At 31.9% G+C, this 27,870-nt stretch overlaps 6 protein-coding genes across 8 annotated transcripts; 2 read left to right on the top strand and 4 right to left on the bottom strand.

Annotated features, from left to right (window-relative positions):
* Positions 1-156: 156 nt before the first annotated feature.
* Positions 157-3,480, bottom strand: LOC148196509 (cysteine-rich receptor-like protein kinase 10). The gene is made up of 7 exons (XM_088095039.1): positions 2,614-3,480; positions 2,225-2,362; positions 2,021-2,142; positions 1,717-1,927; positions 1,233-1,470; positions 866-1,016; positions 157-747 (listed from the first exon to the last, which is right to left on the bottom strand). The coding sequence occupies exons 1-7, from the start codon at positions 3,440-3,442 to the stop codon at positions 418-420; spliced, it is 2,019 nt and encodes a 672-aa protein (XP_087951165.1). The 5' UTR covers positions 3,443-3,480; the 3' UTR covers positions 157-417.
* A 675-nt stretch (positions 3,481-4,155) lies between these two features.
* On the bottom strand, positions 4,156-7,523 carry LOC148196508 (cysteine-rich receptor-like protein kinase 15). The gene is made up of 7 exons (XM_088094206.1): positions 6,667-7,523; positions 5,915-6,031; positions 5,617-5,807; positions 5,310-5,520; positions 4,963-5,200; positions 4,546-4,696; positions 4,156-4,455 (listed from the first exon to the last, which is right to left on the bottom strand). Exons 1-7 carry the CDS (start codon positions 7,499-7,501, stop codon positions 4,156-4,158), a joined length of 2,043 nt encoding a protein of 680 aa, XP_087950332.1. The 5' UTR covers positions 7,502-7,523.
* A 1,739-nt stretch (positions 7,524-9,262) lies between these two features.
* LOC124820137 (cysteine-rich receptor-like protein kinase 10) lies at positions 9,263-12,411 on the bottom strand. 2 transcript variants are annotated; one of them, XM_088094205.1, is made up of 8 exons: positions 12,295-12,411; positions 11,063-11,776; positions 10,854-10,964; positions 10,666-10,778; positions 10,355-10,565; positions 9,992-10,229; positions 9,758-9,908; positions 9,263-9,674 (listed from the first exon to the last, which is right to left on the bottom strand). In XM_088094205.1, exons 1-8 carry the CDS (start codon positions 12,401-12,403, stop codon positions 9,378-9,380), a joined length of 1,944 nt encoding a protein of 647 aa, XP_087950331.1. In that variant the 5' UTR covers positions 12,404-12,411; the 3' UTR covers positions 9,263-9,377. The 2 variants fall into 2 exon arrangements, with proteins under 2 accessions (XP_087950331.1, XP_047147737.1); XM_047291781.2 differs by lacking the exon at positions 12,295-12,411 and having other exon boundaries at positions 11,063-11,944.
* A 1,393-nt stretch (positions 12,412-13,804) lies between these two features.
* LOC148196507 (putative UDP-3-O-acylglucosamine N-acyltransferase 2, mitochondrial) lies at positions 13,805-17,244 on the top strand. The gene is given in 11 exon segments (XM_088094207.1): positions 13,805-13,955; positions 13,957-14,026; positions 14,114-14,315; positions 14,880-14,956; positions 15,207-15,256; positions 15,411-15,475; positions 15,572-15,623; positions 15,698-15,768; positions 15,909-15,975; positions 16,857-16,928; positions 17,018-17,244. Coding segments are annotated over 11 exon segments (858 nt in total). The 5' UTR covers positions 13,805-13,889; the 3' UTR covers positions 17,084-17,244.
* A 129-nt stretch (positions 17,245-17,373) lies between these two features.
* LOC148196506 (protein NDR1-like) lies at positions 17,374-18,162 on the bottom strand. The gene has a single exon (XM_088094208.1). The coding sequence runs from the start codon at positions 18,160-18,162 to the stop codon at positions 17,452-17,454; it is 711 nt and encodes a 236-aa protein (XP_087950334.1). The 3' UTR covers positions 17,374-17,451.
* Positions 18,163-22,085: 3,923 nt separating this feature from the next.
* Positions 22,086-26,046, top strand: LOC124832040 (uncharacterized). Of its 2 annotated transcripts, none has more exons than XM_047306156.2 (6): positions 22,086-22,336; positions 22,511-22,616; positions 22,701-22,862; positions 24,321-24,426; positions 25,283-25,508; positions 25,618-26,046. In XM_047306156.2, exons 2-6 carry the CDS (start codon positions 22,590-22,592, stop codon positions 25,706-25,708), a joined length of 612 nt encoding a protein of 203 aa, XP_047162112.1. In that variant the 5' UTR covers positions 22,086-22,336; positions 22,511-22,589; the 3' UTR covers positions 25,709-26,046. The 2 variants fall into 2 exon arrangements, with proteins under 2 accessions (XP_047162112.1, XP_047162111.1); XM_047306155.2 differs by having other exon boundaries at positions 24,315-24,426.
* Positions 26,047-27,870: the final 1,824 nt, after the last annotated feature.

Here is a 27,870-nt window from a genome sequence, read left to right as displayed (position 1 = left end):
CCTTAAAGATTCAAGAACCAGAAAACATAAATCAATACAAGTTGCAAAATTCTTTCTATTGCACATAGACACTTGAACTTGCAGAGCCACATATTTTGGATGCTAATTAACATTGTTTAAATACGAGATAAGTTTGTTGATTCAAAATTGTAGATGTTGAACAAAATAGCAACTCTATCAGTCTTTACTATACTGTGCTTGATACATTTCACGAATCCTGCCACCAAATGTAAGTTTCATATTTTTCTGAGAAAACAAAATAGCCTTCCTGCATATATTACTTCGAGCTGAAAAATAAGCAACTAGAATACAATACACAGTGTTCCAAGATTTCCAAATCTAGTCATGCGAAACTACGACAAATAAGTAGGTGATGATGGATAAATGATACAGTCTAAAATCTCCAAGCAATCAAGCTTATCTAGGATCCATTTCGCTAATGGAAACATCATTGATAGAAACTGGTAATGATTTTGTTATAGACTGATCAAATTGCTGCCCTTTTGGCATGTATGTATCAGTTCCACTGTGGATGAAAAATGCAGGCCGCTTAGGAGTTGGTAGAGTAACAGTGCTACTATCTAGCATAAGAACTATTGTTGCCATTGTAGGTCTGTCTTCGGGATCTTCTTGGACACACAGCAGACCAATATGGATGGTTCTGATGATTTCATTCTGATTGTAGGATTCTCTTAATATGGGGTCCATCAGTTCCAAAGGTGTTCCATCCTTCCAAAGTAGCCACGCCTGCAAAAAGTTACATCAAGTAGTTCTCAGTGTGATGTGAGCACCACATATTTTCCCTTTTCACTAGAATACACTTGTATCAATTAGCTCAAGGAAGCTAAATATCTGCTCTACTTACATAGCTCAATAGATCCTCAGCACCATCTGTTTGATAGAAAGAACTATTCTTCTTGCCGCTTATAATCTCCATAAGGAGGACTCCAAAACTGTACACGTCAGACTTAACAGAGAACTCTCCATGCATTGCATATTCTGGAGCCATATATCCACTGTATAAATAAAACACGGATTGAATAATCAACACAACCGTCAGCACAGGAAACAAAAGACAGAAATCTGGCACAGTAATGCAAACTGGGTTTAGATTTTGTATGTTTGTTTGAAACTACAAGACATTTGAAATGATTTTGATCGATATGTTAGAATTAGAAAACTGTGCTTCCACAAATAAAGGTGCTCTGAGGAAGATAGAAAACTGTACTTACTAGGTTCCTACAATTCTGTCTGTGTTTCCTTGAGTTTGATCAACTCCAAATATTCTTGCCATGCCAAAATCTGAGATCTTTGGACTCAAATCACTATCTAACAATATGTTACTTGCTTTAAGATCTCGATGTATAATTCTAAGCCTAGAATCTTCATGAAGATATTGAATGCCTCGAGCAGTCCCTTCAATAATCTTGTAACGTCTCCTCCAATCCAACTCCCTTTGCTTTTCAGGGTCTACAAATTGGACAAAACATTCAAGTCGCAGGAAGAGTGTCAAATAACAGTGAAGTAATCTAGAAGCAACATTGCAACACTTTGAATACTTGAAGCATATAATATATTAAGTTTTTATGCACAGTTTTATTTATTGTGGTCGCCTATTAAGCATATCCAGAAGATGCCAAAAAGGCAAAAACAAGAAGAGAAAAAAAAGCAAGCATATAAAATATAACATAGTTCAGAAGGATTGTCTGATCCTACCGAAGAGAGTGTAGTCGAGACTTTTGTTGGGAACATATTCATAAACAAGTATCTTCTCTTCTCCTTGCAAGCAAAACCCAAGAAGCCTCACTAAATTTCTATGTTGGAGCTTGGCAACTACCACCACTTCATTCTTAAATTCTTCTCCACCTTGCCCAGAACTTTTGGAGAGTCTTTTGACAGCTATTTCTTGTCCAGTCGGAAGAGCACCCTGAATTTTTCCAAACATAACTGAATCACACATCCTAGAATGGATCTCATTTGCTTCTTTCACAGAAACAAAAAAAGCACGCTAGAATCTTACCTTGAAAACCTCACCAAATCCACCCTCCCCCAGCTTATTTTCCGCAGAGAAATTGTTTGTGGCCGCTGAAATCGTGCCAAAACTGAATTGCAAGGATTCCACAGTGGTGATGTCATCTACATCTAGAAACCCAAAACAAACGTTTAAGATAAAATCATTCATTCAAAAAGGGAAAAAACGAGGATCTTTCCGGTGCATCCTTACTTTTTCCTTCCTTTAGAGAACCCTGCTTCTTTCTAGCTCTTCTACTCAAGAAACAAATTCCCACTATAAACAGAAGCACGGCTACCGTAATTGGAACCACAATCGCAACAATGGTCCCAGTTGAGATCCCACCGCCTCCTGCATCCAACCCAATCCAAAACATCAAAACAAATGCCACGAAAGAAATTACATTTAATTCAATACAAACTTAATACAGTTACTTATGTTCTTCTCTCTCCTCCTCGGGATATAAATTTTAGCTGGATGAGCAGTGTAATCCTTAATATATGTTTTTGTTATAAAAATTCAATTTTGATCACAGAAGAACAGTATCAATAGACATAGCAGTGGAGAGACCGTGTGTTTGAATTGAAGTGTGAAGATTATACCTTGGGAATTAGCGGAAGCTGGAGGCGGAAGTAGGGGCGATGAGGGTGGAGGCGCGGGTGCGACTTGGCGGTAGAAAGGGTAGAGTTCGTACCTAACGTTGCAGCTAGGATAGAGAACCCTTCCTCCCTGCTTTCCCTGACAGCACCGAGGAAGGTCTCCAATCACACCACTGAGACAACTTCTGCAGTCTTGCGGGGACAGATCGGGTGTGCACTGAGCCAAACAGTATAGTGACTGAAACCCAGAAATGTTGGCCTGATTGGTCGCGTATTTCTTCAATCCCACGGAAAAATTGGCAGCCTCATCCGCGGTTGTGTTTATGGTTGAGAAAAGCAGTTTCATGAAGGCTTCTTGGTTGGATATGTTGGCAGAGTTGAGGAGTCCGACACGTGGCCGAACGGCCACCGTGGAGAAGAAAGAGCGGTTGGAGTAGCGAACAGTGCACTCGTCGTACCATATCACGGCCTGTTTGGCCAGAGAGCACTCTGAGCGGAGACGTCGCGTTGCGTTCAACACGCACTGTTGACACAGCGCTGTGGGCACGTCTCCTCTGCACATGAACAGTCCGTACACCCTGTCGGAGGAGGATGTTCCGACGGTGTCGTTTGAGAATTCTATGGATTTTGAAGATAGGGAACTGAAGAGGGTGCCGACGTTTAGTTGGTAGGCACTGTTGGCGGTGGTGTTGCCGCCTGAACAGTTATGGTACAGATAGACAGGGTCGGTGCTCAGTTGGTCCTGTGCTTTGCAAGTGTTCAAGTTGAGGAAGCTGAGAATGAACAACAGCAGCACAAGCTTGAGCGAAGCCATGGATACGTGCGTAAACATCTCTCTCTTACCACTCACATACGCATTCCTTTTGCTGTTGCTGTTGCTTCTCTTATTTAGTAGTGACTGGAGTCTCCTTGACTTTTCGCAGATACTTTTGCTTCCTTTTCACTGGAAATACACGTCCTTGACTTGTAATACTGTTAAATATTTGGAACCTGTCCATAATAATTTCGTCTTCCTCCAATCATTAATTACTTTTGTTGAAAGGATTAGTTCTCTATATTCATAGGTTTAGCTTTGATACTGATGAATTAATTAAATGTATCAAATAACTTCAGTGTTGCATTCTTGCCATTTTGTTCTCCTATGAACTATAATATAACATTCTTTCAAAAGCTTTATTTTCCTTTTTTCGTCATCTTCTTTCTTGTCCTATTTATCATTTATTTTGCACATATTTTGTTATGAAAAAATAACACAGCGTGTGAGAATAAGCTTTATAATGTAAAAGTGACATTAAAATAATGCATAAATTAGAAATATGGATGTTAATAAAGAAGCAGGTGTGAAGTCAATGAAGCAAGTCAAGCAAGATATTTATTATTTATTTGTTTCATTTAGTGTGATTATGAGCGATGACCCAAAGTCTCTGCGAGGATGGGTTGGGTGGGGACAGCCATGAAAGGAACATTTGTCCATAGGTCAAGAATACTGTTGTTATCGTTAAGCATTAGAACATGAAACATGACAAGTAGACCAAGTCTTCCCCATCATCGTGGTAAAATATCAGAAAATATAATCTCATTTCCTGAAGGATTGGTTTTTGTAGATGGATCGAGACGAAGCACCCTACTCAAAGAAAAAGCAGGTTGTTTTGGTTGGGGAAGGACCATTGATTCACTTCCCAGGAGAAGCATCACAGCTGACATGGTGGGCCTGTGTTCCGGATTTTCCTGCACGCACAGAAGCCCAATGTGCATGCATCTTACAACTTCAGATGCAAGGCATGATTCCAACACCACTGGATCCACAAAGTCCAATGCTTTTCCTTCATTCCACACTCGCCATGCCTGCCAAAGTTACAGTTAAACAAAACAGAACTACATCATTTGTTTCAATCATTAATATATGTTATGTTACGACGAAAGTGTTTCACTTACATATGCCAGCAGTGTCGGGGCAAGTTCGGTTTGGTAAAAACCACTGTTTCTTTTTCCGCTGATGATTTCAAGCAAGATAACGCCAAAGCTGAACACATCGGATTTCACACTGAACAATCCTTCCATTGCATACTCTGGAGCCATATATCCACTATCGTTTGAACATCAACATCGCGCATGGGTTCATAGTTCAGTTCAAGGAAAACAATCTTCAATAAAATATAGATTTTTGTACCATTTTTAATATCACGATTTTGGGAATTTGATAAATGTTATAACTTTTCATAAATTTGGTACCATTTTTTTTACAATCTTAAATGCCCAACTAAAATTTTACAATTAAAGTAGCGGCGATTTAATCAAGTTTGTAAAATATTAAAAGAAATATAGATGGGTGCATATATGAAATTGGCTTACTATGTTCCCACAACTCTTTTGGTGTTTGCTGCATTCTGATTCTCAGAAAATATCCTGGCCATACCAAAATCTGATATTTTAGCCAACAGTTCGTGGTCTAACAACACATTGTTGGGTTTTAAGTCTCTGTGAATGATTTTAAGGCGAGACTCCTCGTGGAGATAAAGCAGTCCTCTCGCTATGCCATCGATAATACCATTGTATGTCTTCCAATCAAGCTTTGAACGTTTTTCTGGATCTTCATAATAAAGAACATGAGTCAGTCAGATGTTTTCTACTGTGACGAAATACCAATCAGCTACACATGCAGAAGGTTTAAGAATCTAAAGGTGAGCAAAAGAACAAACCAAATATAAGTTGATCAAGGCTTTTGTTTGACATGAATTCATATATCAGTAACTTTTCTTCTCCCTCCAAGGCACAACCTAACAGCCTCACCAAATTCTTGTGTTGAAGTTTGGCAATCAACACAACTTCATTTTTAAATTCTTCTATGCCTTGCCAAGATTTCCTCGACAATCTTTTGACTGCTATTTCATTACCATCTGCCAGAACACCCTGCAATGTAGATTCCAAAATCAAACACAGCGAGAGGACTATATATCAACCATGCATGCCCCACAAATAGAGCTTTTAGTGGTTTATATACGTGACCTTGTACACTGCACCAAACCCTCCTTGTCCCAGCTTATTTGTATCTGAAAAGTCATCAGTAGCAACCCTGATTGAAGCTAAAGTCATGAACAACAGTTCTTCGGAACTAATCAAATCACCTTCTTCTGTGACTGCCACATGCTTAGGGGTAGTCAACTCTTGTAATAGCGTTCGTTCACTCATTTCTTCATCTGTTTCATTCGAAGTCACGATTCACAAATGAAAACGAAGCAAAGAAAGTTGAAGCTGATTCTTAAATGGTTTTATGATACTTAACAAATTGCACTGTAGAAGTTACCTCTGTCTCTATTTTTCTTTCCTCGTAAGCATGCAATGCCCAACCCAACAACAAGTGCTAATACAAAAATCGACCCAGATATAATCAGCACAAGAATCCAGGTCTTCCGTTTCCCTCCTTGTAAATTGTAAAAAAAAAAAACATCCTTTTGTCAATACCTTTTTCACAGATGAATTCAACACGATACAACAATCTAAACTCCTATTCATGCCGTCCAACAATTATAATTAACTTAAATTTTAATCTTGAAAAAACTTACTAGTTTTCACTTTCATAAATTGTATTTATTTTTCTAAAAACTCTAAAGAACGGCCACAAAATAAAAGTGAAATAACTGTGAGAACAGAAGATTATCTAGTAAGAAATATGACTCTCAGTGTATGGAGGATGACTGCGGTATTACTTCGCTTTCCAGGTATATGTACTCCAAAAGTAACTCATGCATTTGAAGATATGTGAAATGTCACATCACCAGTGATAATAACCATTTTTTTTTATTTATAAACTAAAAAACGGAATAAATAATCCAACTATGTTTTTCAAAATTATCCTCTAGCAAACATGAATAAACAAATAGGAATAGCAGAAATATGTTTAGATTGAACTTGAATAAGAATTAATCACCGGACTCTATCCAAAAGAAAAAGATGGAATTTTGAAATTGCGTAAGCAAAGCAACGAAAGTGAGTACCAGAATTGAACAATTTTCAGTGCAGTGGGCACGTATTTTTCGTCAGATTCAAAAACCATACCTGAGGAAGTTGGGTAAACCAACATATACGCAGAAGAAGCATTGAAGAACTGAGACATTTGGAACCTCATATTGCAAGTACGACTAAGAATAATCCCACCTTCTCTGTAGGAGCAGCATGCAGTGATTTCTGTGAAGGCGTTACTCAAACAAGTGCTACAGCCGTCGTGGGACATGTCCCTCGTACATTGGACCAACCCATAAATTGTCTTCTTCCCAGGATAGTCAATTTCACCTGCCGCAAACATGTTCTTGACAGGATTGAAAGCAGCCTCGTTCGAGAGATTCTTCATTAGAAAAGTCAAGTATTCCCTAAATCGAATAGGATCAGAAACATTCTTCTCCTCATCATTCTGCTTGGGGTACTTTCCGGTGTAAGCCACCACATCAAAGCTCTGAAAGGAGTAGCGTACTTGGCAAAGGTTATACCATATCATTGCATTTTCACTCCTGCACCTATTGATGATATCTTGGCTTGCTTTCTCAATGCATTCTTTGCAAACTGTGTAGTTGCCGATGTCCCCTCTGCACAGTGACTGTCCGTACACTTTGTTTGTCTCTTCTCCTATAAAAGTGTTATAGAAACCAGCCTTTGAAGCGGTGTCGGAGGAAAGCAACCCCAGAACAAGGTTGAGGTTGTGATGGAATGAACTATTGAGGTTGTACAGTGGGAATTCACTGGGACAGTAAATATCAACAGGGTCTTCTCCAGAAACGCGATTGAGAGACGACATAAACATAAATACGATGAACAAGAACAAAAGGACAGCTGAAGGTCTATGTTTGACCATGTTCATCATGGATAACCTTTTGGACAGAAGACGACACTCAAACATGTTAACAGCAGCTTGGTTAAGATCGATGTAGATTCACACCAAAGGGTTAGAATTTTTGGTTGCAAAATGGGAAATGAATGAAAGTTGTTATGATAATATAATAATGATGGTTTTATGAACTATTGATAGCATAAAATGGCTGGAGCAACAAGGTGCTTGGTTCAGCACAAAACTGGTAAACGGTATTAATTATTAGTTTCACATCCTCATGATGCCATGTTTTTTCTTAATTACTTGTGTTAGTCTTTTTTTCCTCTCTCATTTAATTTAATAAAATGGTCAATAATTTACATTTAATGCTTTCGTTTCAGTCACAGTCAAGGGACGGCATAATCCATCGTTAGGAACATTTCGTAAACCTTTGCCTGGAATCCTATTTGATGTATTAAAATTGAAATTGGTATTTGTTTTAATGCTTATATAAATCTGCTAGTTAGCACCACTAATTAGAATGACTGAGCCTACTTAAAAACAATTGTTGCTTTTTTAATATATATACTTAATTATTCATAATTGTGTCTAAACATCTGTTACCGTTAATATCTTGCTAATGATGTTTTCAAATGGCCTCTCCAATTTCGAACTTCAAATTCAATCTCTCTGTTAAGTTTGTCCTACGTATGTTTCAACTTAAATTTAGAACAATAATGATATTTTTTTAATGAAATATCCTTTTTAAAAAAGTTATCAGAAAATGATTATGTTATTTATTAAAAATAGACCTATAAATACACATAATCGTCTGAGTGTGCGTTTTCTAAAAAAAAGTATTAATAATATTCGAAATATATTGGATTTTTTCTGCCAGTTAGGAAACCTAATGATGCAATACATTTAACTGTACATGAATATTTAAAGTAAAACGAAAAACACAAGCACAGTGCTGCTTAGCTGTTAACGATTACATTTTTAACATAAAATTCTAAAGGGAATTCTACTTTAATGAAACATTTTACTGTCCAAAAATCAGCGTTAGAAGTAAAAATTACACATAATTTTACTTAAAATAAAAAGTTAAACAAAATTATTTAATGGATTATTTTTTTAATTGAAAAATTAATAACTTTACTTTCTATGATATGTAAAAGTAATTATCAAATATTTTTTAATTGTTCTCCTTAAGAGCTATTAATGAGTCTATTTTAAATATTTATAAAATGTTAGTATTATATGTTTTTTTAAAGAAAACCTTTTACTTTTGATTCCTTCATTTAATGGATAGCAAAAGTCAATTTTTTTTAATAATCGGATTTGGAGAAATTTACATAACTTGCAGACAGCCCTGCTGCTTATTTTCCTAGCAAGCCATTGTGGAATTTTTGTTAGAAAAACTCTGTAGTCTGACCAACTCTTCTATGAATTAACACGATATTCATAAGTTTGGAAAATGACAACATGACGTTTAACTGACTCCTCTTTCAACCTGTCATTTGTTAACTATTAATCGTTAATTATACTCTAATAAACTAAGTTCCAAGTAATGTTTATGGCATGCTATTTCATAACTTGACAAAGAATTAATAATTTGAAATTTGGCTGATAAGCACAAAATAAATAAAAAATGTATCATGACTACAACAATAATAATTCCTTTTTTTTAAGAAATCATAATACCACTTCTTACTGGTTTTCATTTCTTTCTATCCGTCTTTTTCTTATACCTCATCATCAATATTTTCAATTAATTGTTTCTGTTTTATGTGGTGTTTTTATCCCAGAACATCTACAATGGGAGTAATCTTTTCCTCAAAACTACACGTAATTATGTATGTAGGAAAGTCTGGTCTCTTTTTCTTAATTAAGTATGTATTTTACATGCAAAAAAACTCCTAAAAGTAATACATAGCCATTAGTACAGTAAACACAACAAGAGGTTTTACTGGGGTAATATATCTGACATGGTTAAGAAATTGACTGAGCATTCTTGTGAATCTGAGTCATTAGCATGGAATCTCCCTACAGAGAAAGGTGGTTTTTCTGGATGACCAAGCGTAGCTGATTCATTCTTCAGCATCATCACAACAGAAGACATGGTTGGTCTATCATATGCATCCTCTTGAACACACAGTAGTCCAATCTGCATGTATCTCAAAAACTCATCTCCAGGGCATGAATCACACAACAAGGAATCACTTAGTTCTATACCCTTTCCTTCATTCCATAGACTCCATGCCTGCAATGCAAAGTTCACAAGTAATTCAATGAATAATGGTCACAACACGTTTAGTAAGTTCAGAATCTGACACAGTCACATACATATGACAGAAGGCTAGGAGTGTTTTTAGAGTGATAGAAACCCGCGTTACGTTTCCCTGTAATGATCTCAAGCAATAGTACACCAAACCCAAACACATCAGATTTTATGGAATATAATCCCTCCATTGCATACTCTGGAGCCATATACCCACTGCAATTTGGAAATACAGCTACTGTTAAGGATGTCAATATACCTATAAAGGAGAAACGTTGATGCTGAAAAAGGTTTCTTACTATGTGCCAACTATTGTAGCAGTGTTAGCTTCACCTTCATTTCCTGAAAATATCCTTGCCATTCCAAAGTCTGAGATCTTTGCATTCATGTCATGGTCCAACAATACATTACTTGCTTTTAGGTCTCTATGAATCACTTTCAGTCGAGAATCTTCGTGAAGATAAAGTATCCCTCTTGCTATTCCATTTATGATATTGAGGCGTTTGCTCCAATCCAGTTGTGCACGTTGCATTGGATCTATCCATATTCCAACCATCCAATAAAAATGAAAATATGCAGTAAGATGAATGCTACAATCAACCTATTTTCTGTTTGTTTAATTTACTCTACTGTAATTGGTCGCTTTGAAAAAATATACTTACCAAAGAGTACGACATCAAGACTACCATTGGGTAAAAATTCATACACAAGAAGCTTCTCCTCTCCATCTACACAAAATCCAAGAAGTTTTACAAGATTTTTGTGTTGAAGTTTCATTATCAGAAGAACCTCGTTTATGAATTCCTCTGAGCCTTGTTCAGAGCAAGCTGACAACCTCTTGATTGCTACTTCTTGGCCATCACCAAGTTTCCCCTAACAAACAATATAATAAGATCTGTCTGAACTTTCCTATGATAAAATTAATATTCAAGCAGGAAGGAATGAACTTTGTATAACCTTGAATTCTATTTACCTTGTAAACAGGGCCAAAGCCACCTTGTCCAAGCTTATTCAAATCAGAAAAATTATTGGTAGCCACTCGAAGAGATCCAAGATTGATGTTATGATTTTCTATTTCATTTTTACCTAAAGACAAGAATCAAATAAGTTGCTAAAAGGAAAGAGTTCACAAGCTTAACATACTTTCATATTGCAACTTACCATGCCGATGTCTTTTATTCCTGAAAAGGTACAGTCCGAAAATGAAAAATACTATGACCAAGCCTACCATAACTGCAATTCCAGCAATCATCCATGTTTTGCTTGACTTATCTGCATAAAGAATCAACCCAATGCTGATTTTAATTGTTGCAGTTTATAATATGCTTAAGACCACATGTTAAAACCAGAGAGTGACTTGAATTGCTTACTTTTGCTTTCTTTCTTGCCATTTGAAGAATCTGTTGGTCCTGTGACACCATTATAAAATGCATAAAATTCATACCTTAAATAACAGCTACGGCTCAGAACTCTGGCCCCGATGGAGGCATAGCAACAACTTGGTATATCTCCAATGGCACTTTGTAGGCAGCTATTACAATCATTTGCAGCTAAATCTCTGGTGCACTGCACTAAGGCAAATATTGTTTGATCTCCAAAGGGGACATCTCCAGTAGCATACATGTTAGCCGAAACATGAAAAGATGCTACCTTAGTAAGATTCCTTAGTGTCTCATTCACAGCAGACTCAAACTTCTTTGGCTCTGTAAGATTCTGTACATTATCTAAGCCAATGTTTCCCGTGACATTCAAACTACCCAGGAAATTAATGTTGGAATAACGCAACTGACACAACTCTTCCCACACAATTGCTTCTTTTGCTTGAGGACACAGTTTGACAATTTCCTCTGTAACTGTGGCGATGCATTTCTGGCAATTATCATTTGAAATATAGTCGAGGCACATGTAGAGGCCATAAACTCTGTCAGAGGCAATCCCATAAGAAGTATTATAGAATTTGGAGTCTGAAGCATTGGAGGATAAAGATGAAAGCAGGTTGTTTAAATTGTTTTCAAAGGAACCGCCATTTACATAGCTGCCGCTTGAAGAACAAATATTATACGGAGGATCGCCAAATACAACATCTGAAAACAAAGCAAAAGTGCAAAGAAGCAGCAATTGAATGGGTTTGGAATGCATTAGAGAAAAAATGAATTTTTCCCTTCCGATTGGCGATGATAATTTAGAAGTTGGCAGTACTATTTCAATACTTGCACTTCCAGTATTACCTATGCAGTAACAGAGGTTACAATTTCTCAGAAGCTCCTAAGAAGGTGATTCATTGAAATTGGTCAAACCAAATAATAACTATCGGCAATGGTACAAGGTTGGACTTCAACCAAAATATAATTTACAATTACAGGAAAACACTTCAGAGTTTATTTGTTCTACGTCAGTGAGGAAATTAAGATATTCTGAGTTTAAAACGTTAAGTAATATCCAAATTTCAGAGTTGACTAAATGAAAGCTGAAGAACTATTTTTTATTGACCCTGAAAATTAGGTTTACAAGGTTCAATCAATTTGTCAGATAATGACGCGCTTATACTAAATTAAATAACATTTGATTCCATACATGATAGATCAGAAAAAGATGCACTGACAGTGAGATGAGGAAAACAAATTGGTAATTGGTTTGAGAACATAGTTCACCAGAACAGAGTGGTCGCCGAATGCATTTGATAGAACAGTACCAGCTGCTACAGTGTTCATACTTGTTTCCTTTGTTTCTTTCCTGCCAACATATTATATAGATAGATTAAAAGAAAAAAAAGTAATAGGAAGGGGATAAGTTTTTAACACAATACAAGATTAAAATAGTTATTAAAAAATAAAATTTTGTACTTTTTAAAAATAGAAAATAAATAAGGATAATTTAAATGAAGGTAAAAAAAAATTATGTAAATAAAAATATTTCTTTTTTATATTTATTTGATATTGTCTTTTGTTACTCTTTTGCTTTTTTTTTTAATAAAATATAAAAATTCATCATTTTATTTTTATATCAAATGAATATAAAAATATGTCTTATTTAATTTTAACTTACTCTATTATAATTTTAACATTGTTAGTTGTAACCTTTTTTACTTATTTTTAAAGGAGAAGGCCAGTCATACTTTTTTTTTTTTAATTTTAAAAAATAAGTAATTTAATTTCATAATAAAAAATCAAGATAATTAAGTTATCATCCCTTCCAATTCTAACTTATGCAAAATAATATATTTTTAAAAACAACTCATGCTAATATAATTTTTTTGTGTTTTAAAATTTTTACTTAATCTGAACTCATCAACCAACATGGTTTTGGTATGAATGGAATTAGATGTGTACTTTTCGAGTTTTAGATTCAAACATTATTGAAGAAAAACAAGATTTCAAAATTACGGGTTCATCAATTTCTTTAATAGAGGTTAGTCTCCACTAAAGTCAACAAATATTTTGAATTAATATTATAATCACATACAAAATTCAACTCATTCTAAAACTAATAACTTTTAGCGTTCATTGCATGTGACAATTATTAAAACGAGTAAAATAATTAAGTATCTTATATATTTAGAATATTTAAATTTGTATAGCTTACATCCATTTTAAATTTTAGAAATTTTTCAACTTTTCAATTATTGACTAATGAACCATTTATCAATTTTAAATTTTATTTTGAGTTGGGTATAAGAATGAAGATGTCTTTGTACTCATTTTAGTACTAGTACATGTTTTTATTTTAAATTATTAAAACATATTTAATTTATTCTTTAAATTAAAAAGTTTATTATAATTTTTTACTTTCAGTTTTTTATAACTTAATTTTAAGGAACACTTTTTATTATTTTTTTATAAATATTTAATTTTTATTTAGTTGTTCTTTGATATTTTAATTTAAAATTTATATAATCATAATGTTTTTTTCCTGATATTTAAATTTATACGTGTATCATTCTAATATTAAATATGTGATAGTATCATGTATTTTTTATTATGGTTTTTATTTTTTTCTAAATACTTTTAGTTAACATTTAAAATAATAAGAAAGTACGCAGGACTCTATCCTAGATGAGATGGAATAAAAACAAATATGGATTAAACATGAGATCGGATCGGATCGGATCACCCGCATATTTGAGTCTCCAAATTGGTCGGAGCTCCATCCACCTTGTAAGGAACCCTTGTTCTGGTTGCTGTCTAGGTGCGAAGCCAAATGAATCATGCGATGACTATGGCTGGAAGGAGGTTATTTGCCTTTGCTTGTTCCGCTTCAACCCCTTTTTCTCAATCTCAATCGAAATATAAACTTCCAACGTATTTTTGCTTTCCTCGGTTTTTCTGCTTCTCCAGGTGAATGATCATCACATATATTTCTTAATATATTTTCTGTTTCATCTTTTCAATATATTTTACAGTTGTCTTGTGTTTCAAGATTAGAGGATGATTCTTTTGGTGATAAATTTCTTAAATGGCATAATGGTGGTGGCACTTTCCACGAGTCAGCTTGCATCGACTCCACAGCACTTGTAGAGGTTGGCGCTGTAGTTCATTCAGAATCTGTTGTTGGCCCAAATGTTCGTATAGGTTCTGGAACTATTGTTGGACCTTCTGTTACCATTGCTCATTCAACTAAGATAGGGTACACGTTCCTTTCTCTGTGTCACAGACCTATGCAACTTTTGTTCCATCGGTATCATTATTTGATAATCGTTTCATTTTCGCTTTAAACTTTTTATTAGCTTGGTTGCTTCTCTTTAATATTGCTTGTGTCCTTTAATTTGTAATAGACTTGGATGCTTGTTTAGCTATTACTTGGTAGGTTTATACTATACAATGGAAGCATATTTTGATATGGTGTTATAGAAGGTAGAAGTTGATTGTTAAAAGTACCAATATGATGCTACTGTTGCTTTGAGGCATTAAATGTACACTGCTTCATTATGTTCTGACTTGGAAAGTCAATGATTTGAATTGATTGGTAAAGGTTATACATTTATAACTCAAATTTGAAAGATATTTTCTTCCTTTATTTAGGTTCATGTCCGTGCTTACGTCTAATCAGTTGTTTATATGGATTTTTAAATCACAGTTATGTTAGTCATATCTGATGCAAAATAACTTGTATTTGTAAATCTGATGTGGTTTTGATACTTCTATACTTTTCCAGGTATAATGTCTCACTTAGTAATTGCTGTTTTTCCAGGTATAATGTCTCACTTAGTAATTGCTGTATAGGTGATTCATGTGTAGTCCATAATGGCGTCTGCATTGGTCAAGATGGTAAAGCTGGACTTCTTAACCTCCTTGTCTGTATACTTAAAGAAAGAATAACAGTCCTAGTATGAACCTTACCTCACTGCGTGAAACAATTATAATATATTTAGTTCAAAGATATTTTACCTTTTTCTCAGGATGATGCTTAATTTTGAATAGCCGGTACTTGCATATTTTAAGTAAACTAATTTAATGTGGGACATGTCTTTTGTAAGATCAGTTTATATGTGATGATATTGATGCATTTGAGATGTAGGATTTGGATTTTACGTTGATGATGACGGTAACATGATAAAAAAGCCTCAGGTTGGTTGTATGTCAGTCTTACTGTGATTGATTTTAAATTCTGTATATTGACAAGGGCTTTCGAAAACTATATTCTTACATATCTAACATTCACCTTGCTTAGTTTGACCTAGACATAATAATTAATTTGACATTTTGTTGCTAAATCTGTCAGACATTGAATGTAATAATAGGGAACAATGTGGAAATTGGTTCAAATACATGCATTGACAGAGGCAGGTTAGTGATTTAACGATTTTATTTTTTTGCTTAATCATGTGACAAATGTGTTCTGCTTTTATTTTTATTTTTTCTCACTTGCTTTTGTTTATGCAGCTGGCGAGATACAGTTATTGGGGACAATTCAAAGATAGATAATTTAGTTCAGGTTAACATTTAGGTTTTTCTTAATTATTAATTGAAAGAACGAGAATTTCTCTTTTGTTCTGATTGGTTCTGCAGATTGGCCATAATGTAGTAATTGGGAAGAATTGTTTGCTTTGTGGACAAGTTGGGATTGCAGGTTCAGCAACGTATGTCATCTTCATTCATTTTTGTTTTGCACTTTGGTTTTGTTGTTGTGTTTAAATTCATTTTGTATTGGAATTAAATTTTTAGATGAGGCTTTTGAATTTATTCTGAGTTACAAATTTGGTACTCTGGTGTGTGTCAGCATAGGAGATTATGTGACTATGGGAGGAAGGGTAGCAGTGCGAGATCATGTATCTATCATATCAAAGGTATGTATTTGTTTCCTGGTCTCACAATGCTAACCTTTCATAGCCTCGGTGCATTGAGGATGGCTTGCGATTAGTTATTAGTGAATGAATAAATGGACATCATGTGTATGTTACGAGACCAATTCTATCCTCAATCAATTAGCTAGATAGGTTTTGGAAAGTAGTAGAGTAGAAGTTTTCAAAGACAATGGGAATACATACAATGCGAGTTGGTTATCTGAACTCATATATCCTGTTCTGTCATCTGAGTATTCTATGAGGAGCATAATTTGCAACTGCATGGTACTCACTACTCAACGCAACCTGAAATTCTTTGCTTTCTGGACTAAGTCATTTGGTAGTGCTAATGTGGGAAGGGGAAAGGAAATGAGTATAAATCGTGTGGTTGGGTTGGAGTTATATTTGAAAGAAAGAGGAGAAAGAAAGTATGGTTCTCATGGCCGCCTTTCCACTTATAAGTGCAAAAAAATGCATGGAAGCTGGACTGAAGTGTTTTTAGACCATGATTGGTTATGAACACCCATAAGTGATTATGGGTCTATCTTTTAATTCTTCTGTTTCTTTTATTATTATAATAATAATAAATAATTAAAAGTAATAGTATCAATAATAAATAATCCACAAATTTAATCGTAAATAAAAATATTTTTCTTTCCACTTATTCATTCTAAACCAAATAATGTTTTATTCTCATTTCTTATCTATATCTTTCTTTTTTTTGTTCCTTCTATTTTTTTTTTTCTATACTAAAGGGATGATAAATATTAATCAACTATTTGATTGCAATAAATATAAATTCAGTTGCTGTTGGTTTATTTTTACTTTTAGGAAATTGGGAGCTCGTGGTTTAGTAGAAATATCTGATTACGCTGCATTTGCAGGTTCGCCTTGCAGCTGCAAGTTTTGTCACCAAGGACATCAAAGAGCCTGGGGACTATGGTGGCTTTCCAGCTGTAATGATTTAACACACTGAAGTTTAGAATATGGTGTGTTTATTTCCTGTTCGGTATATATAAAAGTGACTTCATTTGCTGCTTTACAGGTTCCAATTCACCAATGGCGCAGGCAAGTTGCCAGTAGATGTCAGACTCGGGTGAGGAGTCCTTGAAGTCGGCAAATGTTATTTTGATAGGTAGTTAGTGGAGTTTGAATACTCTCCTCAAGAAGAACTTTTGGTTGTGATTTCGGATAGATTTTTGTTCATTTGGAGAACTGTAAGATTACATAAAATAAATTCTGAAATCAATATGTAGTTTCATTAACACACCATTACATGTGTACATATTACTAGACATTTAAACATGTACAAGTACCTAATACTTTGTTTTCTGTCTCCAATATACTATAGATATTATGATCTAGAGAAAACCTTACTTCTACTTAACCACATCAATCCCAAACCCATCAGATACTAAATTTATTCTTGTTTCTGCTTACACCCGCGGTGGAAGCAAGCATCTTGTAGGTGTCGTAATATCAGTGCCAAAATTTGGACTTCCCCAGTTTATTGGAATTGCGGTGAAGTGGGTACTTTTTCTTCTTACGTGAGAGCTTCCCGTTGGATTCAATTGGTAGAATACCTTTGAGGTGTAATCCGTGGAATTTGCTCTTTATTCCCCATGTCTTGTATCGATATTTTGTCATCAAAGCCACTTTTAACTCTGCGGTTGTGTTTGAGATAGCATTCAAGAGAGGCTTGAATGGTCGAGGTTTGGCATTAACAGTGTTAGATACATCCCGGGTGTTCCTAGTTGCTTGATGGAAAGCATCTATAGTTGTCTGCCCCACCTCATCCTCTTGCTCCCCATATAAGAAACTTAGTATTGTGTCTTCATAGTAAATGCTTGAGTCCTTGTTGGGGTTTTCTATTTCAAGATTGTAAAAGATGGTACCATTTTCATTTGAATTGGAGGGCTTCTCTACGGAGATGAACAAAATAGAGTAGGAGGGACTCTTGGGTCTTATGGCCAGCCATAAGAACAGAACAATAAGGCCTAACACGCCTATCACTTTTAAAAACCATTTGTAGAAACTCATGTCTTCACACATCCTTGAGAAAAATGTCTGATTGTTAATTTTCATTAGATTGGTGAATGTGCAGCAGGTTATTGTAGTTAAAGGATGTGAAAGGGTTGGCATGTGCTGTTGAGTATGAACGAGGGAAGAATATATGCATTTCTTAAACATGACTAATACGTCACAGTCAGAAATTGCTACCTTCAGGTGATCCAACCTTCATATAGAGAATATTATGTTGTTCTGAACACCCTTGATCTGATGAATGTGTCCGAATCAACACAAGATTATAGCTTTGTGTTTTGTGTGATGTGTTCTGTGTTCATTATAGTCTTTTGACTATTGTTATCAGTAGTGTACAGTACAAGAAGTATGATATGATACTCCACGATATCAGGTCCACGTGTAATAGTAAAAGTGAGAAAATATAAGTAAGAAATGAAAAGAAAAAATTGCAAAATTAGTATTGATAATCAATTATGAAAAATAATTTGATTAACATGTAATAATAAGGATGTTGATAATAACTTTATTTTTTTAATTGAATATAAAAATTAAAATGAGTATGTATATATTTATGTTGTCTTCATATTTGTTTTAATACCAATTTCTCATCTATCATCATTCTCATCCTTAGGTACAACTTTTATTAAAGGATAATGATACTTTGACAACATTTTTTTGACAACATTTTAACACTGTTTATGTGTCATTCTGTGATTGGTCCAAAATTATTCCATAATCAATAATAATAATCATAAACACCAATATAGACCAATCACAGAATGACACGTAGACAGTGTTAAAATGTTGAAGTATCATTATCCTTTACTAAATGTCAACAACAAAAGTTATTATTGTATAAATATTTCAAAATAGGATGAATACGAATTAATAAGTAAAAAATGAAAATAAAAATATCAATACATGTTACTTAAAAATAGGTTAAAATCGAATAATTAAAGAAAAATTAATATGAATTTTTTTGTATTATCTAATAACTTAAATGAGTTTTAGTATTTAAATTGAACGAAGACCAATATAGTTATTACTTTTATTCACACTCGTACAGAATTAATAATTTTTTTTCTAAGGACAAGTTAAAACAATGATCATAAGAACAAATTTATTTGTAATCTATAGTTCTTGCATTTGTAATTTATAATAGGAATTGTAATTAGACACGAGATTAATTGTTTGTATCCACGTAGTGTTAACACTATGATGGGTTTATATTATAAATAAATAATTTTGAAGTATATATTTGTACTAAAATAAATTAATGCTACTTTTGATAGAATTGTGGAAATAGATTCTACTTAATTACTTCCCTTGAGTTTTGAAAATTTAAAGTTGATTTAAGTTAATTTTGATGACCTAAATTTTTATTGATCCAAAACTTACCAATTTGAGAGTTAGAGTTTATTTATTATTATTATTATTATTATTATTATTATTATTATTATTATATTATTATTATTATTATTATTATTATATTATTATTATTATTATTATTATATTATTATTATTATTATTATTATTATTATTATTATTATTATTATTATTATTATTATCTTCTACAAATAGAAACTTATAAATTAATATTTCACAACTGTGATGATATATTTGAAGGTTAATATTTTAAGTATATTGGTATTTGTTCTTAATTTCTAATACTTATTTATTATTAAACTTAATACTTTTTTTATTATTCTACACTTTTTCTTAAATACAAATAACATTCAAATTGTATTTTTTTTTTATCTTGTTTTATAGCAATTAAAAGCAGCAGTGTAAAATAATATTTTAATAATCTTTATTTTCGATGTATTAAAAATAGTTTACTTACGTGAGTTACTCCATTTAATCTCAAATCTTTGTAGATTAATTAGGTTAAGAAATATTTTCAATCCACACGGAACAGATTTAAATTCACTTAAATAATTTAAAATCGTAATCATTTACTGTGAAATCTCACTGGTCAAAACCTAAAGGAAATCTCAATGAACTATATTTTTATTACATTACTATCATAATGGTGAGAAAACACCTGTATTACTTATGTGTGTTTACATCATGGTTATAAAAAATAAAAAATAATAATTATAAAAATACACATAAATAAAATTTATGATTTTATTATAGAAAATTTATATCTATTTAATTTTATTATAAATAACTATTTTAGTTTTAAAAAATAATTAACTTAAAAGCAGTTGAAGTGAAAATAGTTATATTTTAAAAAATCATTATTTTAATTAAATAAAAATACATACTAAAAGAAAAATTAGAAAATAAATATATTCACAAAAATGATAAAATTATATATATAATTATATATAAAGATGACACTCTTCCGTGTTTTATTTTTTTATTTTAATTTTATCTTTTTAATTATTATTTAAATATCATTTTAATTTAAATAATTATTTATAATAAAAAAATATTTTCCAAATTTATCATTTTTAATTTAAATAGTTACTCGTTATAAAGAATTATTTAATCTTTTATTATTATAACTATTTTTTTAATTTAAAATTTATAATAAAAAATTATTCATGCAATATTATTTATAATATTTTTTATTTCGATAATTAAAATTTATTTTATCTATATTTATAATTATAGATACATTTTTATTTTCTAATTTTATTCTTTTAATTACAACTTTTAAAATTTAAATAATTTATGAATATTTAAAAAAATAAGAAAACAGGATATAATACTTATGTTTACACTGATAATTATAACTTATAAATAATCATAATCGATTAAATATAATCCTTATGTTAATAATAAAATTTAAATAATCATAATAGATTAAATATATAAATAAAAATGAAATACATTAATGTCACGTTCCAAAAATAACACAAAGAAGTTTTTTTTTTTTTTCAGGACTGTACTGAAAAAACACATAACTTAAAATACAAAGAGCTTAACAATTATTTTTTATTTACTACCTCATCAAAATTAAACTTAATAAATTATTGTAAATTTATATGTATATATGCACTTTACTTTTTATTGTTAAAACGTATTCTCTTAAAAAAGGTTATTAATATTATTAAGAATAATATTTTTAGTATATTCATTTATGCAATAGCATCCTCGTCACAACATTTATTGAAAACTGACACCATTAATAAGTATTTATTAGATTTGTATAGTAAGTATCTATTTAGGTCTAAAAAATTGTAGTTTTTCTGGTAAATTAATTCTTGAATAATTTTATTGATATAAAATGCTATATAAAATGTTTTTTGTTTATTATAAAATTAATTTTCATATAAATTAAAATGGACATGTTTTAGGTTAAAATATCTTCAAAGATTATTTTTAACTACTTTTCCTTTTATTTTTAATTAATTTTTAATATTTAAAAATTATCAAGAAAAAACTTGTCTCAGCATCATAAATGATCATAAATAGTCATAAATATAAAATTTAATTATATAATTCAAAACATTGCTAATTATGATTTAAATGTATAATACAATTTAGGTATTTATATTTTTATTATATATTTAAATATATAAATTTTATATATTTCACTGAGGATAATTCTTGTAAAATTTATATATCTGAAATATTTTCCACGGGATTTAATTATCTTGAAGGGAGACAATGAAGCTCATGTGTATCATTTTCGGAAAGTTTACTCTTATATTATAAATTAGTGTTTCAATACTATATTATATTTTTTTTAAAGAAGACAATAAAATGTAATTTAAATGTTTATAAATAAAAGAAAAGAGATATATAAGGAAGAATATAAAATATATAATCAAAGAAAAAATAAAATACAAATGGTTGACTAAATTTGTTTATCAAACAAGTTTAATTTCATTAATCTTCTATGGATAAGGTCTAATAGAGACAAAGTCAACAATATCCTCATAATCTAATATTTTATAAGTTATAAATGATAAAAAATAAATAATAAATTTTAGTTTATTAAAATAATAAACTAAAAGTTAGGATTAGTTAAATACAAAATTAAGAAAAACAATAAGAAATTAGTAATTGAGCAAATGGCATGAGACTTAAAAGCTTGAAAAACTTGAAAAACTTGAAAAACAGAGAACAAAAAGAAGGCTCAAACCAAACCCAATATCATGGCTCTCATGCTCTCTCTCTGTTTCTCTCTCATACATACACTCTTTCATTTCACACATTTCTTTCTTCCTTCCCAACATAAGTTAGCATCACCATCCTTCTAAGCACAACAAACACTTTCTTCTTTCTCTCTCTGTCAATTTCTCTGTTCATCTCATTTCCATAAGAAAACAGGATCCATTCTTCAAGACAAGACCCAGATGAAGAGCACGCCACGTTAGCCTCTGTAAGTGGGTTTTCTTTTCTTCGTTAATTAATTCTTGGGGTTTTTTGTTTCCATAACCAATGAAATGGGCTAATTCAGTGCAGATTTACGGTTCACGGGTCATCTTCTAATTGGTGTTTATTAAGTGTTATTTTATTATTATTATTAATAATATATACTTTTGACTCCAATCAGGTATATCCTGTGCTATCTCCCAATCCCTACGCAAGAACATACTTACTCCTTCAATTTTCTTTCTTCTCTTGGGAAACTGATGGAGATGGCGGAAATCCCGAAGTTGGTAAGAATAGGTTTACTTATTCTCTGTTCAATCTTATTGGTTTGTGACAGTTTCATTTTACTAGTTTTGCATTGAGTTTCTCAGGATTTGTCATCATCTTCTTACGAGGATTTGATTTCGGAAGAGAAAAACAGAGGAAGCGCATTTCGGTACAGTGCCGAGAAAGGCGATAGCTTTGTGATTGATATGGATGCCTTTTCTTCCGCCAACCACAAAGATCCCACCAATGCAAATTCGAAAATTACGGTATCTCTCTTCTCTCAGAAACGGCTTAATTTACACTTCTTTTATTTCTTGAACTTTCAACTTAGATACAAAACAGGGTGTTCTGTTTGTTGCTGGAACTAATAATAATACATAATTTAAAGCCAGAAAGATTATTTGTTGTGCATTTTTGGAACATTAGGCTTCTTAATAATAAACGGTGGCATTATTAGGGGTTGAAGTGAGAGGAAAAAGAATAACAACAAGCTATCAATGACTCATTAAACTTTTGCGGCCATAGGATGAATGTCTCTCTCAATCATTATTTAGTTTTTAGCTATGGTTTTGAACATTACTTATTCCTAGGCTATTTAGTTTAACCATTTTTCACTTTATTGTGCCCTGTGATTCGTTTATTTGTATCACCATTAACAGAGGAAAGAGGTGAAATAAAAATTTTAAAACGAAGAGAGAAGTTACTTCTCTGAATTGAATGCCTGCAGTTGGAAACTGCATCTTGTTATCCCTAAGTTCTGTAATTTTCTGAGCTGTGTTTTCTTTATTTCCGTTAGCCTGTTACTGGATTTGACTAGCCAGTTTATTTAAGGAATAAATAAATAATGTGTGATGTTTGATAGGAAGAAAGGTGATGCAAAATAATTTTAATTTTTTTATTTATTTTATGTGTTTTTTTATTTTCTAATGAATTAATTAAATATAAAGATTTTAAAATATTTTTTCTGTTTCTCGTTTGCTTTTAGTTTACTAAACAACTCAACATTCTTAGTCTATTTTTCTTTTTTCTATTTTCTTATAGTCATACATAATCTTTAATACCGGACTAACAAATATTTTGTTGAGAAAAATAATGCTGAAATTATTGAAAATTATCGTTAAAGCATTAATAATATATTTTAGTCTTAATCAGTAATTTAATTAATATATTTAGAATTATAATTTATTTATTTTTATATTTATTTATTTAATTAAATTTTAATATTTTTTAAATATAATGAATTTAATGTTTATATTAAATTGACATTAATGCTACTCGATTTGAAAGACACGTGTGTCCAAATCTATAAGATATTTCATGTCAAACCACAAGTGTTCAAACAGACAAAAACCAAATTAACTTATTTAAAAATATTAAAAGTAAAAAAAATATAAAAATCAAATTACTAATTAAATTATATTTTAATATATTTTTTTAACAATTTTAACCAGTATTAAATAAGAATTACCAAAAGCACTGTATTCACTCTCATTCAGTTCCAGATCAATGGTATGAGAAAATAGGTCCCACTTAAAATACTTTCATTCAAATCTCTATCTTGGCATGCCATGTATCCAAAAGGAAAGAAGGACACTTTTTTATTTCAGGCATAATATGCGTATGGAACGAACTATCTTCTGAAGACCACTTCTGCAATGGTTTTATTACTTTTAAATTTAGTTTATGTTAATATTTTATTGTTTGAACTCTCAAAAAAGTCGCAGAGGAGTCTTTCCAGGAAGGGATCCCTGCGTTTGGGTGACAGGAAGGTGAAGAGCAGTGCTACACTTTATGAAAAGGATACCGTTCCCACCATATGCCCACCAAAAGGTCACATTGCTCTTCCAAAACTCACATTCTTATTCATCTTATTATTTTACTCCAACATAAATATATTAAGATCCATATTCTTTTATTAACGTAGATTGAACGATCCCATCACTCAGGATTTCTTTTTATTTCCATCTGCTGTGTATCTTTGGTCCAACAGAATTTTAATACAATTATCTACACGTTTGTTTGTTTCCATTATCTGGCCCTTGTGGACGTGGCTCATCAGTATAGAATCTGGATTTGTTTATACGCAGGTAGGACACAGGTGACATATTGAAATGTCTCCTCCATACCTTGGTTTATGTACGTAAATGATATATTATATTTCATTACCAACCTGTACCTATGTCATGACAAGATGGGTGTCCCCTGATTGTTAAGTCTTTACTGAATTATGATGTGTATTATTATTCTTTCAAGTCATTATAACTAGGTTTTGGACTCACATTCAAACACAAACGTGACCTGTAAATTAAGTTTTATGAGGATGTTGCCATTGTTTGACCTGGTTGCTGTTCACTGGTAGTTGAAGATTAGTTAGGATGGTTTTATTTTTATCCTTCTTTCAGAAGGCCTATTTCAAAGGGCTACCCACTCCGTGAACCTGTCGCTGTAATGGAACATTTTACCTGTGTGAAATGGAGTCCTTGGTCAATCCTAGTAGAACTGAAAGGGAAATTGGTTGGGGGGAATCAATTTGGTACAAGTACAATACAATGGCATGTTTGTTGTTTATGGCTACCCCACATTTTGGGGCCACAAGAATTGGCATTATCTGAAGTTTGAACAACTTAGGAGCATACAAATCCTTATACTAATTATGGTTGTGGATATCATTGATCTGTATATATAGGTACACTTGTTGGGCCTTGCACGCTCGAAAAGACAGCGGGGATGGCATTAGGGTCGATGGATCATTCTATCAACCCACTCGTCTATCAGCAGATTACTATGACAACCAACAACATCGTTGGTAACCCCACAGAAAACAAATGTAGTATAACTCGGAGAAATAGTTTCAGACGACCTTCTTCATGGGCCCTCGATCCTAAAAGGGTTCTCCTTTTCTTTGCCACCGTGTATGATTCAACTCCCTTGTTTTAATATTTAATAATCAGATCCATTACCTTGGCTTCTACTTTGTCTTTTGCCGTGAATTGCTCAGTTGATGGATGCTTGAAATTGCAGGTCTAGCATGGGAACAATGTTGCTGATATACTTCATTCTCTCCAGCAGTAAGCAAAGTCCAGATGAATATGGTGGTGATTGGAAGCAGTGACTGAAAGTACCTCTAATCAGGGAAACGATGGAAAGAAAGGAGAGAAGACAAAACTTAGGAGTTAAAAAGAAAAAAAGTGTAGAAGTAACAAAAGCTAACCTAATTTAGCCAGCCTGATGTCAGAGTCAGTTAAAATCTGCTTCTCGGCATCATCTCTTTGGAAACTACAAACAGGAGATAAATACGAAAGACATAATTTACTCGTCCGAGTGAAGGAATCTTTCATTTTTTTAATGTAAATGGAAGACAAACGATCACATGGAGGACATGGCTCTTTATAATCTGTATGTTGCGTGATCGCAGGGTTTGGTGGAGTATCATAGAGTCACATTTTACTATTTCTTGCTCCCCTCTATCTTTCTGTTCTGGTTTCCTCTTATTTATATTTATATATATATATATATATTTATGTGAGTTTTCATGTGAGCAGAGGGTTAAAGGGTAGGGGAAAGAGAGCCAATGGCAGGAGATGTGCATATGATGCCATGGTGTTTGGCTGTGGGCAGTAGACACCAACGCATTTAGATGCCTGCTTAGGCTAATGGAATCCACAGCTCCATTCATTAATACTTCAGTTTTTTTTCCACTTATCTCTTATAGGCATGTCAAATCATCTTCCATATCATCATTTTTTTTTCTACCAACAGGAATTTCTAATAAAAGACTAATTGTTCATAGCATGATGGAAAAAGAACTTTATTTAAGAAAAAAAGCTCTCTTTCTTTTTCTTTCGTGGAGTGGAATATATAGTTTTTGGCAAACACAAAACTACTGTTTTCTTAAACTAAGAAAGACAGGAGACAGGAGGCAATAAGTTGTTCTGGTTGATTAAAACCAATACTAACATAAATGTTAACAAAATCCACAATAAAAGGATAGATGACAGAAACAAAAATTCATTTTTTCTTAATTGAAACTAAAATTACAAAGAAAAAAAATAGTTATTTTTTGTCAGTGAATATATAAAACTAATTATTGTAATTTGGAAGTAGAAGATGACCACAAAAGGCACGTTATTTAGTTGGGGTGGGTGGTATCTCCCAAGAAAGAATAGTGAGCACTCTGAGAGATTCAAAGTGCATGTTCATCTAAGTTATGAGAGCGGTCAATGTTCACCTTGTGATATAGATTGATATAACTCCACACGGAGTGGTAGAAAACGGAGAACTATGGTGCTTGACATAAGTGGAGCTTGCACTTATGCTTCTGCTCATCTTTCATTAATCCATATTTATGCTACATTCTACCATTAATCAAACCCATTTTAAATTTACAGAGTGGAAGCACCTCAAAATTAAAGATACTTCTCCACCACCACCATCAAATGCTTCTTGCACCCATGCTCAATTTGCCTGACATTTGTTTTACCTTAAAGAGATCTTGATATCCGTAAACAGATTTTCACATCCGTAAAAGGTTATGTCTTTTAATTTTTTTTATTAATTTAGTTTATTGTTTTATATTTTAGATTTTATTTTAATAATGTGTTTTATTTGTATATATAAAAAATAAAAAATTTTAAATACTCTATAAATTAATTTAAAATATAATAAATTAATAAACTAAAAACTAAAAAACACGTTGGCCACATCCGTCATATCCATTTAACTAATCAAATAAAAAATATTTAAATAGTCAATTAAATAATAATACATAATTAAAGTAAAAGAAAAATCAATTTAATTAAATTAATAATTATTATTTTGTTAAATAAAATAAAATTCATTTATATATAATTACGTAATATATTATAAAAAAAATTAAATACTCTATAATTAATTTAAAATATAATATTTTAATAAACTAAAAACTAAAAAAAAACTTGAACAACATATCCGTTAATGAATATGAGATATCCGTTTAACATAATTAAATAAAAAATAATATAATTTAATTAAATTAATAATAATTATTTAATTAAATAAAATAAAATTAATTTACATATAATTATGTAATAAATTAAAAAAATTAAATAATATCTATATATTAATTTAAAATACAATAAATTAATAAACTAAAAATTATAAAAATACATAAATCATCCGTCCGTTGAAGAAAAGAAGTGAAAGTGTAAAATTTTTTAAAATATAAAAAATAATTTTGAAATTTAAAAAAAAATGTGACAGTGCAGCAAACCATATGGGATAGTATAGGGAATACCC

The sequence above is a fragment of the Vigna umbellata genome, chromosome 7, assembly GCF_029865625.1.
Source record: "Vigna umbellata cultivar VRB3 chromosome 7, Vumbellata_1.0, whole genome shotgun sequence".
Classification (NCBI taxonomy): domain Eukaryota; kingdom Viridiplantae; phylum Streptophyta; class Magnoliopsida; order Fabales; family Fabaceae; genus Vigna; species Vigna umbellata.
Note: the sequence above shows the minus strand (reverse complement) of the source record. Positions and strands in the feature narration are given on the sequence as shown.